A 14405-nucleotide genomic window follows, 5' to 3' on the forward strand; every position below is an offset into this window, starting at 1 on the left:
GCCCAAACCAAGTCACCGTGACTTTTTTTTTTAATCTTCAAGGAAAAAAGCACAACTATCACATCCTATCTGTACCAAAATACGTTGTGACCAAAAGTCTAGCGGACTGCTGTTTATCATTATTGCTCCTTTCTATTAATAAACAGTTCCAGTGGTTCATTTGAAAGATGAATAACTACCTGTGCAGAAATGATTGTTAGTTTTCCAAGAGAAAATTAAGACATTATGCAGGGATTTTCTCTTTTGTTACATAGCAACATGAATAAAAGCACTAGAAATTTGGCTGGCCTGCCTTAAAGTATAAGAATAAGCTGAGCAAATGGCAAAATGATGTCTTTTTTCGTATGTGTTACAAGGCCCATCTCAGATTCAGCACCCTGCTTTACTCATGAAGACATCTGTATTTTCAGTCAACTTTATTGATAAAATAAGTTTACTGTACAGTACACAATTCTAGCCATAAATTCTTTTCAAGCCATCTGCATTACAAAAATAACAGGTATGCAATGAAAAATAGTCACTCCACACACTGTGAAGGTTCTTCAAAATCCTAATATGATCAGGTCAGGGGATTGACCGGGGAGACGTATCAAACGTGAAGACTAGGAGTAGATAAATTAAGTCACATTTTTTTTTAATTTACAAAAATAAACACTAATCAAGCATTATTTCATAATAGAGCAACCTTAAAGAACTGCCACAGATTAACTACCCTTCTCTGCTATACGGCTCTGGAGATGGTATTTAAGAGACAAACCAGAAAGTCAGCCATGAAACTGCAGTCAGTGTTAAATGGATACAAATGCCTCTGTTACCAGTCAATGTCTGAAAAGACACATTTAAAAATAGTAACTTAGTTAACTGCACCTACAACTTCTGGTAAGTTTGCAACAACAAAACATACTCCAGTAAAAAAAAAAAAATGTTGCTTCTGGTAAGTCACCAGCTTGCAAGCTACAGTAGAAATGCAAATCTAAATTATAGAAGCATTGGCAAAGTTTTACAGATAACAGTAGCAGACAAGTGTATTTCGTGCTTGAGCTAAAGTGTTCCCCAAAAATTCCCCCCAGACATTTAGCAAGTTTGGAAATGGTTAAAACTTTTTTTTTTTTCCCCCATGCACATGAATGTCTTCAATATATTCTTAAGCCTAGAAACAAGCTAAGAAGCCCTGGAAAGAGAAGTAGCAGTTTCTCCATTTATTAAAAAAAACAACCACTGTGAAAACATGGAGAGCTTGATTTACCTGTCCTTTGTGAGCCCTTCAACTGCATTCCCTGGTATACCTATTAGTTAATTGAAAACTAGCATTTATTTCCTCTGCTGAACACTCCTCTCTCTCACTGTGTCACTTTTTTCTCTTAAAAGCACTACGGGAAAGAGGGCAGCAACAGAACAAAAATACTTAGCTCCCTATAAATTAGTCCACTGCAAACTGAATGTTCACCCTAAGACATGTGGTGCATCTACCTTGAGCCCAGGGAAGCTGTACTGAGTCAAAGGAAGTTTGTATTTAAAACTGACGCACTTAGTTGTAACTGAAAATCAAATTTGATTAAGTAATAGTTATTTCAGACTAGGAGTTCAACTCATTTTGCTAGACAAGTTGTTCAGCTGTGGGTGGCGTTCATAGATCTACAGTCTTCTGTGGTTGAAAGCATTCACTCTGCTGCTTTGAGTAGGCTTTCCAGGTAAAGAATATACTAACACGCTGGACAAAAAGTTATGATATGCATCAATACTAGGAACATTCTTGCTGCTTTGACCAAGAAGTGGTGGTCAGGCACACAAAAGCCAAACATGAATTATTTCAGCCCCTCTTTACTACAGGCCTGTCCGGTGTAGCACTCCCATCGTATCCACAGATGATACAAGCCAGCTTCGATCTAGAAAAGCCAATTCCTTTCACTTCTACAAGTATTTCAGGATTAAGAGTGAGCAGTCTATTTGTCAGTATAACATACTGAAACTTTTCCTAGTGCAAACATAACATGTACCTGGAACTTCCTTAAAAACCTTCTCGATGACTATTTTGTACTTAAAGAAAAATTAAGAGTATTGATTACAGGCCTGCAGGCTGCCAACTTTGCCACAGAGCTGCTCCCTCTTTCCCCCAACAACCTTTCTGCTGCTGCCGCCGCCGCTGCTTGGCTGCTTTCAAACTGCCACTTCCCAGTTAGGAAGTTTGGGCAGGCAATTGGAGAAGAAATAGATGGGACTAATGTGGCTTCTTATCTATAGAGAACTGAGCCTGGTGGTTTTTCTCAGAAAAGTACAAGCTAAGGCAGAACTATGCTATGCTACCTGTATTCCAGAAAACAATAAAGTGGGAGCAGCTCTTTTCGTGTTCTGAAAATACAATTAAGTATACTTATTTTAAAGAATTCTTTTCAATTTAAAAAAAATAAATATTGAACTGCAAAAGCATTCCTTATGTTTAAACAGTTGACCTTATATTGGAACAGGCTAACCTGTGGCTAAATAAGAGAAAGCCTTAAGTTTTATGCTGCCTATGACCCCTTTCCATTATGCAGGTTTGTTGTAAAATGAGAATTTATGAAAAACTTACTAAAAGGAAAAAAAATGTGGTGTGGATCATGCACAAAGCATATTTATAAGTTACTGTTTTTTAGCTAGAGATCAGACTTTAAGTCTTACCTTTATTATATAATAGGTGCACTGAAACTTTGGATGAGCAATAACTTACATAAATTACGTGAAATCTTGTCTTTTATCTGTAAAATTACTTCATATAAAAATAATTCCCAATTCAGTAAGTGCATTAATCCATTTCCTACTGAAGTTAGATCTATGGCAATTAATCTGTCGCTAAGATTTTTGTACAATACCATTTTTAATTTCTTTTACGCAGTATAAAAGCCACTAAACAGGAGTTTAAGATGCATTAGCTTGCTGGTGCCCTATTCAGTAACAAGTGCTTGACAAGTGACCCCTGATGCTCTGTTTGTAAAGTGTGCAACTGAAGCTTGTTGACTTCCACAGTCTTTAGCTTTTCCTCAGGCTCAAATCACTGCTTGTTACTAACCCTGACAGAGACGTACTCTCTGATGCATCTTCTTTCTTGAGGTTCAGGAATGATTCTCTAGTTATTTGAAGAATTTCTCTCAAGCCTTTGTTTTCTTGCTATAACCAGAGAAAGAAAAGGCATTTAACCCAACTCCAGAAAGACGTCAAGATAACTACGTTAATGATCTCCCCTCCCCTCTACTCCACACATACGTATAAGGATTAAAATACTGATGTGCAGTCAGGTAGTGCTATATTATCTTCTAAAACAAAGAACATTAGGTTTCTGACCCTTTTGCTCTTTTGAATGGGCAATTAAGCATCAAAAAACCCTCAAAGCTCAAAACCCAAAAAAGGGTAAGAGGAGGATAATAAAGTTCAAACGTTGCATTTAAAATAATCTCCCCTCCTTTCCACACACCTGCCCCATAATGAACTGTTTTGCTAGCACTTCATTAAAGAGCAATAGTGTTGACTCTCTAACGACAAGCAACTGAGACCCCCCCAAGCACAAAATCGTTATTAAAACAATAATATTTAAACGCCAAAGGCGTGGACATTATTATTATTATTATTTGCATCCTAGTGTCTTATTCGTTAGGATGAATTAGTATTATTTTACTAGCTTTTTTGCTACACCGAGACTTTAAAAAAGAGAAGGCTTAAGCCTGTATATAAATATAAATCACTGATTTCCGGTGGTGAAGTATCATCTATGCAAGACCTGACAGTAAGCTACTGTGGGGAAAACAGCACTTACAGTCCTCCCAACAAGGAAAGCATAACTAGCAGTGTGAGTGACAGGTGCAGTAACTGACAAGAGATACAGTAACTCAATATAAATAACTGTGGAAACTTTTACTCCCCTGCTATTTGTGCCGCTGCTGTTATGATCGCATACGTACCTCAAGCTGAATGATACGTTCCTGCTCTTTGCAGCCATGCTTTTCATCAATTTCAATGGCTTTTCTCATTACCGCTGCCATTTCTGTAATTTGGTCCACGTGCGCTTGCAGCTCCTGAGACAGAAAATTAAAATAATGACAGCCTTAGTAATATATTTTCTGCATTATTAAAAATAAGCAAAGCATTAAATGAGCATTTTGACTGCCTGCCACTTAATAAAAACACAAACGCAGCCTAAATTTGAGAAAACAAGTTCTCTATAACTTTACAGCATGAGCAGCCGCTGTGGCCCTGTTTATTTAAATAAATCTGGTTTGCCAGGCAGTGATCCCTTTTATTAGAATTTTATATAAGTTTAAATGACTCTGTCTTCCATAGCTTCACATCTTCCAAACGGCTACAAGTTAGTTGTGTGCTTGCTCTGACAAGGCCTTCCTGTGTTGCAGGAGTTGAGGGATGTCATTTTGGATATGCAGGCAGACTGAACTCACCTCAGAACAGCTCAGTTTGCCACACTCTTTCCATTTGTTTTAAACCTGATCCCAAGTCTGGTACAGCCAGTATCAGCCCGTGGAGGGGCATTTATCTCTTAAAAAGACCAGATGAATGATCCTTACTATATTTTATATTAGGGACCCCAGATGTGTCCTTGTACTTCCGCTTGAATCCAGTTCCAGCTTATCTGGGATCTGAATTTCAGAGGTCTCTGTCCTTGCTGAATTGTAAGAAAAATTGTTGTGTCCTCATTGGCCTCTTTGTGTCCACCCATTAGTGCTGGCAGGGTACTTTGCTATTATAAATAACTACCTACCACATCTCGCAGAATGATTCAAGAAAGAGGAAAAAGAGCAGTAGTTTGGTTTGCTCTTGTCCTGTTCCACTGCCACGAGTGGGATGACACAAGCCATTTACAAAGGCATAACAGCCTCTGCAAAGAAGTGAGATTTTCGATAATCTTCACTGTTTGCAGAGAAGTGATCTCTTACGTGGACCTTGTTGGTTCAGGTGACAGTTTATTTTCTCGCTGGCCAACCTACCAGCAGGAAACGCTTAATGGGTCACTACTGCTCTTCCCTGGCAGACCTAGGTAAGGGCCTACGTCTTTGGCATTTGTTGCTGTTAAGACAAATGTTTCAATGGTATTTCCAGAAGCTTTTAGTTTTCATTGTCTTCTCCTCAACTTGTCCTTTATCCCAACTCTACTATCATCCCAGCCTATCCATGTCTAAACTGACCTTTGGACAAAATTCACAATAGTTACTAACTAATATCAGGAAAAGCAGAACAGTAGGACTGAAGTGGAGAACAGTATAGACTAAAGTTAAATCCCACCTTTAAATTATGAGTTTGACTGGAGGTCCATACATCTAGCAGATGAGCAGCTTGCCTTTGGACTACCAGAAATGATTAAACTACCATAAAAAAAACTGACTGACTCACTTGGAATCATAAACTTTACCTGATCAAAACAAATATACGTTACTAAAATGAACATTGGCCCTTTCCATCCTTTCTTCTCTGCTGTTCCAATTCCCAAAGCTGTTTACTCATTAAATACCCACTCACGGCATAGAGTGGAGGGGAAAAAAAAGAATGGGGGGGGAAAACCCCAAACTTGCTGTGAATCTTTATTTTCTTCTCAGTTTCCAATGAAGGTCATTATGTGAAACATTTTTTTCAATGAAAAACTACATTTAGCATGAAAGGAAGTAGTGATCAGTGGTAAAAGAATGAGTGGGCAAGGATGTACCCTTGAGAAGGACTGGGAAGGAGTCAGTGGGTTTTAGATATACTGCTGTCCTCCCTACTTCCTATTTTGCCAGCTTATGTGGCCTCTTGATCAATTTGATTCAGGGCCTGTTCCAAGGTCACTAATGTTCGATCAGATGCTAACACAAAACTGTAAGGTTCTAGTCTGGAAGGCAGATGTGTAAAACTTAGGTGCTGTCATATAAAACAGTGCAACCAAAGTGTTTCTTTATGAAGACAGCCTCAAAACACCTACGAATGCTTTTTGTATCGCTCTCCTTTTTGTTTGCCATATGTTGTCTTTTTTCTCCAAAGAGAAAAAAAAAAAACCAAAACCAAACCCCATGCATTTTTAGGCCTTGTTTCAGCTGAGTGAATTCAAACAGCACACTTAGATCAGGGTCATTCCTACCAACAAGCGCTTCTCTCATGCATACAACACTGCTAAAGGAAATTGGTTTTCCTCTTTAAAGGAGGTGCTTGTTGATCTGCAGAAATCAGTGATTTTTTTTAAAGTCTTTTGTAAATAGGCACTAAAGTTAAGAGTTGCCACTTGAGAGAACAGCCATTACTGGTAACAGTGGTAACAGTGAGATTAATTCCTTATGTATGATGGATTTCGTAGTTAACAGGAGTATTTAAAGACTGCATCAAGATTGTTCAATGTTACTGAATGTAAAGGCTGATCAGAAGAAGAAATAATGAAATTCCAGAAATCCTATGTGTCAAGATAAGGGCGATAAATCCTCTTCACCAGGCATTCTTGCGGGATCAGATTTAACCAAAATGTTGAAGCCTAAACCTCCTGTTTAAATAATATTGTTCAATGTGGTTTGGTGGGTTTTTTTTAACCTCGAGTTTTTAATCCACAGAGGTGTTCCTAAATGAAAATTCAAAATCCATTTCAGGGTGGATATTATTTTACCCTTTTGTCTTGGATGTAAGTTTACCCTCTCCGGAGGCTGTAAGATATGTTATACTATATATTAAGGTAACTTCTTTGAAAAGGATATATATATCCTTCTCTTCTTTTAGGTGTTAAGGATGTAGTTCTAATCCAGTAAATTCTTTCATGCCAATCTAAGCAGTCCCATTGTTTTCAGTGGCACTAATTACATACCTGTGATTTTGTAAGGAGATAAGAAAACACCAAATTCTTAAACTTTGTTTTCCCAGTATGCAGACCCTAACTCTGCTTTGCAAACTTAGTTTGTTGAGGTCAAAGATTATCAAACACTTAGAACTGATGTTTGTCTACAGTTACGCTGCTCTGAGAGGATTACATTTAATTTAAAATGTTATGTAATACTTTGTTAGAAAGCTCCTGTTTAGATCTGTTAGTGACAATCTGAATCATGAGTTTTCCTGAAAATAATTTAAAAAGACCAAACCATATATTAATGCTATAAAAACCTGTATTAATCTTATATGAAGCTGCTGAATACTCATATATACCTCCCTTAAGATAGTTTACAAAAACATTGCTTGACGGCACTTTGCTTTTCTAGTTTTTCAAAAGCCGTAAGATGAAGCACACCTAATATCAGCAACTTTCACCACCCTTCAAGCATCTCAGGCTGCCCTGGATTTTGCTTAGCAATCCTGATCAGCACCAAAACAAGAACCAAGGGTTAAAGCAGGAAAGAGAAGTCTGTGTGCATTTATTCAATATTCAAAAGACCTTTTAATTTTTTTTTTAATGTACACTATTTAGGGGAAAAAGTATTTGAATATTGAGTTTGAAAAAACTTACTCCTCCTACTCTCCCCAGCAAGTACAGGTTTACTAATTATTTGCTGGAGTCACAAGTGTAATTTGAAGCCAGTCTAAACGTTTGAATGTTACTGAGATCTACGGGCACCTGGAAGTATAACAGGGCAGTTGCCTTAAAGACCTAGGCAAAACAATAGTATATTAAGTAGATACTGTAATGAAATGCTACTTGATGAAAGCTTAAATAAATCAGAAGCTAGTAATGTTGACTTACTAGACTGATCCAAACTTCCTGTTTGCATTTCATGGACTGGATTATAAAGATTAGGCTTGTTAGTAAAATGATATAAAAACCGAGGCAAAGTAAGCCTTGAACTGATCCACTACAAACTAATTTAGGCATTAACAAAAAGAAAAACCCCAAAGGAAAAAAAAGTCATTACCTTGGAATGTTGCTCTTTTAGCTTCATTATTATACTTGGATCATCCTTTTTGCTCGCCATAAGCAACCTAAACATCTGTTCTCTGTACTTGCTCATTATGAGTTCCAAAGCAGACTGATGCTCTTCAAGAGATGTGCGAAGTTCTACCAACATAATGTTAAATTCAGTTAAAGTTTAGCAGAAAAGAACTGAAACAAAATGCAAAAGTACTTCAGCTTGGGAAAACTGAAATAGGCCCTTAATTGAGTGTCCCCTCTCCTTGCACCATAAAATAGGTTCTGCAAATGTCTTCAGTGGTGACTACCCGGGGAAAATTCTTGTTCAGTCATGAACAGAAGGTCTTTTGTTAATATGACTTCATATTCAGTCCCTTTGGCGATATAAGCTGTCTCAAGTGTGTCTGAGAAGGGCTTTGCTCTAGCCACTATAAGCAACACTGTACAAAAGCTGGCAAGAAGTTTACAGGTTGATTTTAATCTGCAGCTTGCTAAAATAAAATGCTTGTGTTCAAAATATACTAACTCAAAGGACAAATAACCCTTGAGAAAAGGCAAGATTAATACAAACTAAGATCATTGACTGCTTTCCTGAATATAACTTAGAATACCTAAGGTATTCCAGGAAGAACAGTATATTCCTAGTGTACAGAATTCCAGAAGGAATTATACTAATGCACTTACACTACAACTTGTCCTGACTGCTCCTAAATTAATTATTTTTAGTGGTGGGAAAACACATTTCCAAATAGATACCTATATTGGAGAAGTAAGTTATATTTATCTCATCACTTGTGCTGAATATTAGGTAAGGACTCAAAAAGTATTTTTCCACAACTCTCTTGTTTTGTTAATCACAGTCCCAGTGGTTGGACATTTGGACTCTTTATTAGATTGCATTATGATCTGTTAAACTGACAGATTGAGATTAGAAGAAAAAAAATTCTTCTACACAATTTTTTGAGAATAGATCAATGGTAAAAATCTCACTAATTCCAGTGGTGCAGGCTGGAACTTGTAAGGGATAGAATATTCACATTTTACCTTTATTTTCCTGTTGCAATTCCCTTATCTGTCTGTTTTCTTGTTGGATACCCATCACTAACGTAGACCGAGGACGATGTCTTGCGACTTCATTGAGCTCTTGAATTTCTTCTTGGTACTAGTTATTAAAAAAAAAAAACCAACACAAAACTGAAACACAAAACGCAGTCACAACATATTTGAGTAACCGAAGGCAAGCGTTACTCAGCAAGTCACAAAGGACCAGTTCTAACATCAGTCAAAGTCTGTAACCAGCAAGATATTGCTTGTTTTTAAAGAATACTATCAAAGCCACTTCTGAAGGTGTTGTTAACATACTGCCCTTTAGGGACACAAAAGTATCACCTTGTTTTTAGAGAAGTTTCATACCTCAGATGTGTGTAGTGGGCATTATTTAATCTTCAGTTAATGCAGGTCAAATTCACCATCAAGTAATTTAAAACTGATATATATAAGGTACAGAAAAACCACGAGGTATGAACCTCCAGATATTTACTGTGGCTTCCCAATACCTTAAACCACAAGGTTGTATGGGTACAAGTCACATGGACCTGAATGATTGGATCCCAACTCTTAACAAACAGAATCACTTCATATCCTTGATTTCAAGTTATGAGCCTCTGCATGACTAGTTTTACAGGGATGAAGCACATGCAGGGTTTTATTATTTTACAGGCCCATTAACACATCCTGTGTTCTATTAAAATGACAGGATGAACCCCCATATGGAAAGTCAGTAGACACCTTCATGCTTTTCCAGAAGTTCTCTAGTAAAAGTCACGCTCAATCTAACAACACGCCTTGAATAGCTTAATGTCAGAAAGGAAATGGTCACAAATAAGTCTAAGAGGCTGCTTTGAAACAAAAGGAGACTGTGAAAAGATGAAGTCGTCTGAACAGAAGAAAGCATGACAGGGCCTCTATATGATTAAATGTGCATGCTGACATTAATGAAACAGTAGTATTTCACAGAAGAGCAAAACAGAAGACACCATACAATGGTTTGTAAGATACCAACCCCATTTCTACCAGTGTTCTTCAAGTAAATGCTAATTTCAGTATTTCAACTAGAATAACAGAGAACACTTCTTCACAGGACCAAACTAAATATATAAACAGCTTATTTTTAGATCACAGTCACACCTATAATGAAAATACTTAGCATGGTATTAAAGCATTAACCAAATAACATACTGATTCTACATTGTACAGTAGCACACAAAAATTATTTTAAACTACATGTTTCCAAGTTGTTCTTTTAATAGAGTAAACAAAGTTGAAAACCAAACCTGTTTCATTGCTTCAACCCGCTTGTTAAGAGCAGTAGTCTGTTCAATAAGAGCTTCTGCTGCGTTGTCATGTTCCCTTAGCCGTTCCACCAGTGCTTTCGCATCTGCTAAGGCTTTTTCAATTGTGCAACTCATTTCTAAAGATTAGAAAGACATTATTTTCACACCACCACCTCTTTGCTTTACAGAGAACAGCTATGTGATACGTATCTTCTTTTTTTTAGTCTATAGCAGATGAATACAACCTTTCCTTCAGAAACATCCAGACATTTTGTTGTCTTCCAGCAGTGGGGAAAAATTTATATATCTTAATAACAACCTAAAGTCTGTCTTTCCTTTTTCTCCTTTTTATTTGCTGTTGAGACCATATATCAGAGCACGGAAATGAAAGTAAAATTTGTGTTGTGAGGAGAGTATCAATATATTAGGTGCAAAAGGAAGACTATTGAACATATGGAAACTGAGCAGTGCCTGTCATTCTGTAAGTAGCAGAGGAAAAAAAAAAAGAATATTACATTAATGATCTAATTTTTCAGTACTACCTTTTTTTTTTTTAATGTGCCCTCCTACTACTCAAATATACTTCAAGATATTTGAGAGGTATAAATCCAGCACAAAAGAGAATGGCAAAGGACTACAGTGGGCTGGAAGATTTTGATGAATTAAATCAGCAGAGAAGGAACAGCTTAAACTGACAGAGTAGAGATAATTACTTGGGGAAAATTCAGAAAACTAAAGGCCTGTGTTTTCTTCATGTCTATAAATGAACTCAAACTTCACTGCATGGAATTAAACTGTAAAAGACAGCAACTTAGCTAAGATAAAAGAACCGACTGCATAGTTAAAATACCAGCCTTCTGACTGCAGCAGTTGTGAGCAGAGATTACCTATTGCAAGAATTGCTAAACTGGAAAAATGCTTGTATGAACTAGCATTTCCAAAACACTGGCCTTTATGTTGAATTTTTTCATATTCATTCTTGACAGATTAAGTTTCAAGACCGAGATTTTCAGCCCAAGTTTTTACTTTCTTTTAAGAAACCTTGCACTACTTCTGCTGAAAAGGAAATCTACTTAAACTCCTTGAACAGTTCTTCAGCAATCAGACAGCAACTGTAGAGGCTTATTAGAGATATGGGACTTATTAATATAAAGCTCGAAAATTGTTTCAGAAAACCTTCTAAGGTACTGAAAGATGAACTGCATCCATTTCTTAGCCAGGTCGTTTGATAAAGGAGAAATTTTTCTAAGCACAAAAGGCCAGTGAGCCTTTCCTGAGCTACAGCAGAAAAAAATGTGCTCCAAACTGATTTTCTAACTTACTCAGGCACCTTGACAAATCATAGCCTAGGATCTTTAAGCCAAGCTTAAAGAAACCTTCCCATTTTCTCCAGCTGACCTCTTCCCACTGCCCTGGGTAAGTAGCAGAAGTAAGGATACTTCAAGTACCAGAAGTTCCACCATTCCCCTCAGAAGATTTACAAACACAGCAGGAATATCCTGCCCTCATGCATTACGGTGGGGGAAAACTAAGCATGACAGCAGCAGAGCTTGGAACATTCTCTCTGAAGAGCCTGGTGCACGATGAACATCCTGCAAGGTCTAGCTTCTCAAAAGCATTTTAATTTGGTAATTTCATCAGCTGCTCCCCCTGCTCTGAGGAGCACATATATAAAAGCATTTAGTTTACGTTTTCTAAGTAGATGGGGTCTTTCAGGGACCCTGCCATCACAGAAAGCTTGAGACTTGCTTACTGACAAAGGAGCTTCCATAAGTGAGCTTTGTGCATGTGAAGAGCACAACTATTTTAACCTGCTTTCTGTGATTCGTGTGTTATCGAAAGCATCAGCGTTTTAACATGTACAAGTTTCCTATACACATTCGTAATGTTAATTCCTTCCTGTTTGTCAGCTAGGGTTTTCATTTTAACTTCTATATGATGTATGTATGTGTTTGAAGTATGAATCAAGTTCTTCAGCAGACTGGTATGTTATCACAGGTAGTTAATTTATTCACTCTGGTTTAGCAGTTTAAGTTCTCTTTAATATTATTTAGATAGGGTGTCATCCTGCATTGTTTTTAAGCATTGGGTTTTCTTGCTCCTCCCTTCTTCCAATTCTCGTCTCACTTTCCTGCTGGACTACAAAAATATTGCAGACAAAAGACAACCTTCCTCACTAGCTGGCTAACCGGTTACAGAAATTGATTTTTTGTTACAGGAATTGATTTGATCAGGCCCGTATTTAACGAGAATTGAAAGAACAGTCTTTATCTCAATTCATGGGTCATGAATTCTCTAGCCGGTACAAAGAAAGCCTCTCAGGCCTCTCCATGAGCTTGGAATACATTTGGCATTCAGAGTGCAATGCAGTTAACACCTCTGATAATTTGTATGCATCGATATAAATTTTTAAACACTTTACGCATTCATCCTCCCATGCACTTTCTCAGTTTGACCCAACTCAACCACAGAAGCTAAAAAGAAACTCGTCTGCAGCAAAGCCACCAGCATTCCTTTTCACAGCAAATGAGTTGGGGAAGACACACGCGTGCCTCGTGTGGAATGCAGCCACACAAATTCGGCAGCGACTATCCACCCTCGCAGCGCAGCAGCTTCAGCAGGCCAGAGGCCGTCTCCCGTTTTCAGGCAGGATTTGTGTCTTAAGAAGGAGAATAATAATTTCTATCATGGTAATTCACAGTGGCTCCAAATCTTGACCAGGATTCCTTTGGGTGAGGAAATTTAAAGTTTCCTCTAGTTGCTCATCTGGCTGCTTATAAAAAACAAAAAACCCCTTTTTTCTTATCCTAAAATAGATCTCAATGAGTAAGTTAACCCGGACATTTAGGGAAAAAACCCAACCAATTAATCAAATATATTTAATTCAAACCAATTCTTATCGTATATTAATTTTTTCCCCAAGCATGAGCACTATAGCAGCTATACTTAATGATTCCTGAACTCTACCCTACGAGTGATGCCTAGCTGCAAACACATTTGTTAGTCTGCAATCCTACCAACAGGGTCAACAGGTAGCAAGAGCAACAACTCAAACAACATAGCAATACCGCTACTACATATTCATTTCCTGTCACTTCCTGCTATTTACTAATTACTTTCATTATCAAATTTGGCTGCCCTTAAAAAAAGAAAAAAAACCAAAGAGCAAAGATTTTTGTCCAACTATAGCCTTCCTATATTCTCTGCCTCTTTTACATCCTTACTGAAAACTACCTTTTCCCATAGCTTAACGCTTCGGTTTTTTCCTCCCCACCGTTACCGGTTCCGCAAGGCTGAGGCAGGCTGCAGCTTCTAAGAGTTTGAGGCTGGGTGCAGACGCCCACCGGCGCTCCCCGTGCGAAGGGCGAGTGCCACCGGCTGAGCAGGCGCCGCCGCCGCTCCCAGCGGCACAAAACAAACAAAGAAGCCTCCCTCCCTTCCCTCCCTCCCTCCCGCAGCGCACGGGCCCGCCCGGCGACGGCCGCCGCCACCCGCTCGCGGCACCGGCCGGACCCACCGCTTCCCGCCGGCCGGTTGCGCGGGGGGAGGGGAGGAGGAGGGAGGGGTAGCAGCTGGCTCTCTCTGCTCCCCGCCGCCGCGCGACGGGGTGCCGCCGCGCGCCAGTCAGGACTGTCGCGACACCGGCACCGGCCGCGACGCGGCGGGCACGCGACAGGCCGATGAAGGCTCCTTGCCCAAAGGCGAGCGGCAGGGCTCGCCCCGCCAGCAGTACCGGGGGGGGGAAGGGGGAGCTGCTCCTCCTCCTCCCTCGCACCCCTCGTGACGTCACGCCTCCCCGCGCGCCCCAAGGCTAGTCCGTTGGGCAACGGCACCCCCACCCCCCGCACCACTCACTCATGGCCGGCGGCTCCGGCAGCGCCCGGCGCCGGGGGTGAAGCCCCGACTGACCGGCCCGCCCCGCTGTCAAATGGCGGCGGGCCGTAGGCGGGGGGGGGAAGCGGAGGAGGGTCGGGGGAGGTGCGTCCCCGCCAATGGGCGGGGCGGCGTGAGGCGAGGGCGGCCGCCCCACCCGCCAGCGGCACCGGGCAATGAGAGACCGCCCGGAGCTCTCGCGAGAGGACGCCTTGCCGCCGCTCCCACTTCTCGCGAGAGGCGCCCCGCCGGCTACCGGTGCTTCTCCTCGCGTACCGGTTGGCGTCTCGCGAGACCGGCGGGTTCTTCCTCATCATCGTCGTCATCATCCTCCTCCTCCTTCCGCGCCGGGCGGGGCGGGGAGG

The 14405-nt window shown here is 40.0% G+C and overlaps 1 protein-coding gene across 4 annotated transcripts; it reads right to left on the reverse strand.

Annotated features, from left to right (window-relative positions):
- Positions 1-399: 399 nt before the first annotated feature.
- On the reverse strand, positions 400-14237 carry FGFR1OP2 (FGFR1 oncogene partner 2). Of its 4 annotated transcripts, none has more exons than XM_075113583.1 (6): positions 14023-14237; positions 10168-10304; positions 8879-8996; positions 7839-7981; positions 3933-4046; positions 400-3144 (listed from the first exon to the last, which is right to left on the reverse strand). In XM_075113583.1, exons 1-6 carry the CDS (start codon positions 14024-14026, stop codon positions 3007-3009), a joined length of 654 nt encoding a protein of 217 aa, XP_074969684.1. In that variant the 5' UTR covers positions 14027-14237; the 3' UTR covers positions 400-3006. The 4 variants fall into 4 exon arrangements, with proteins under 4 accessions (XP_074969684.1, XP_074969668.1, XP_074969661.1 ...); XM_075113567.1 differs by lacking the exon at positions 14023-14237 and adding an exon at positions 13685-13892; XM_075113560.1 differs by lacking the exon at positions 14023-14237 and adding an exon at positions 13402-13539.
- Between the last annotated feature and the right edge of the window lie 168 nt (positions 14238-14405).

The sequence above is a fragment of the Phalacrocorax aristotelis genome, chromosome 1 (genome assembly GCF_949628215.1).
Source record: "Phalacrocorax aristotelis chromosome 1, bGulAri2.1, whole genome shotgun sequence".
NCBI lineage: Eukaryota > Metazoa > Chordata > Aves > Suliformes > Phalacrocoracidae > Phalacrocorax > Phalacrocorax aristotelis.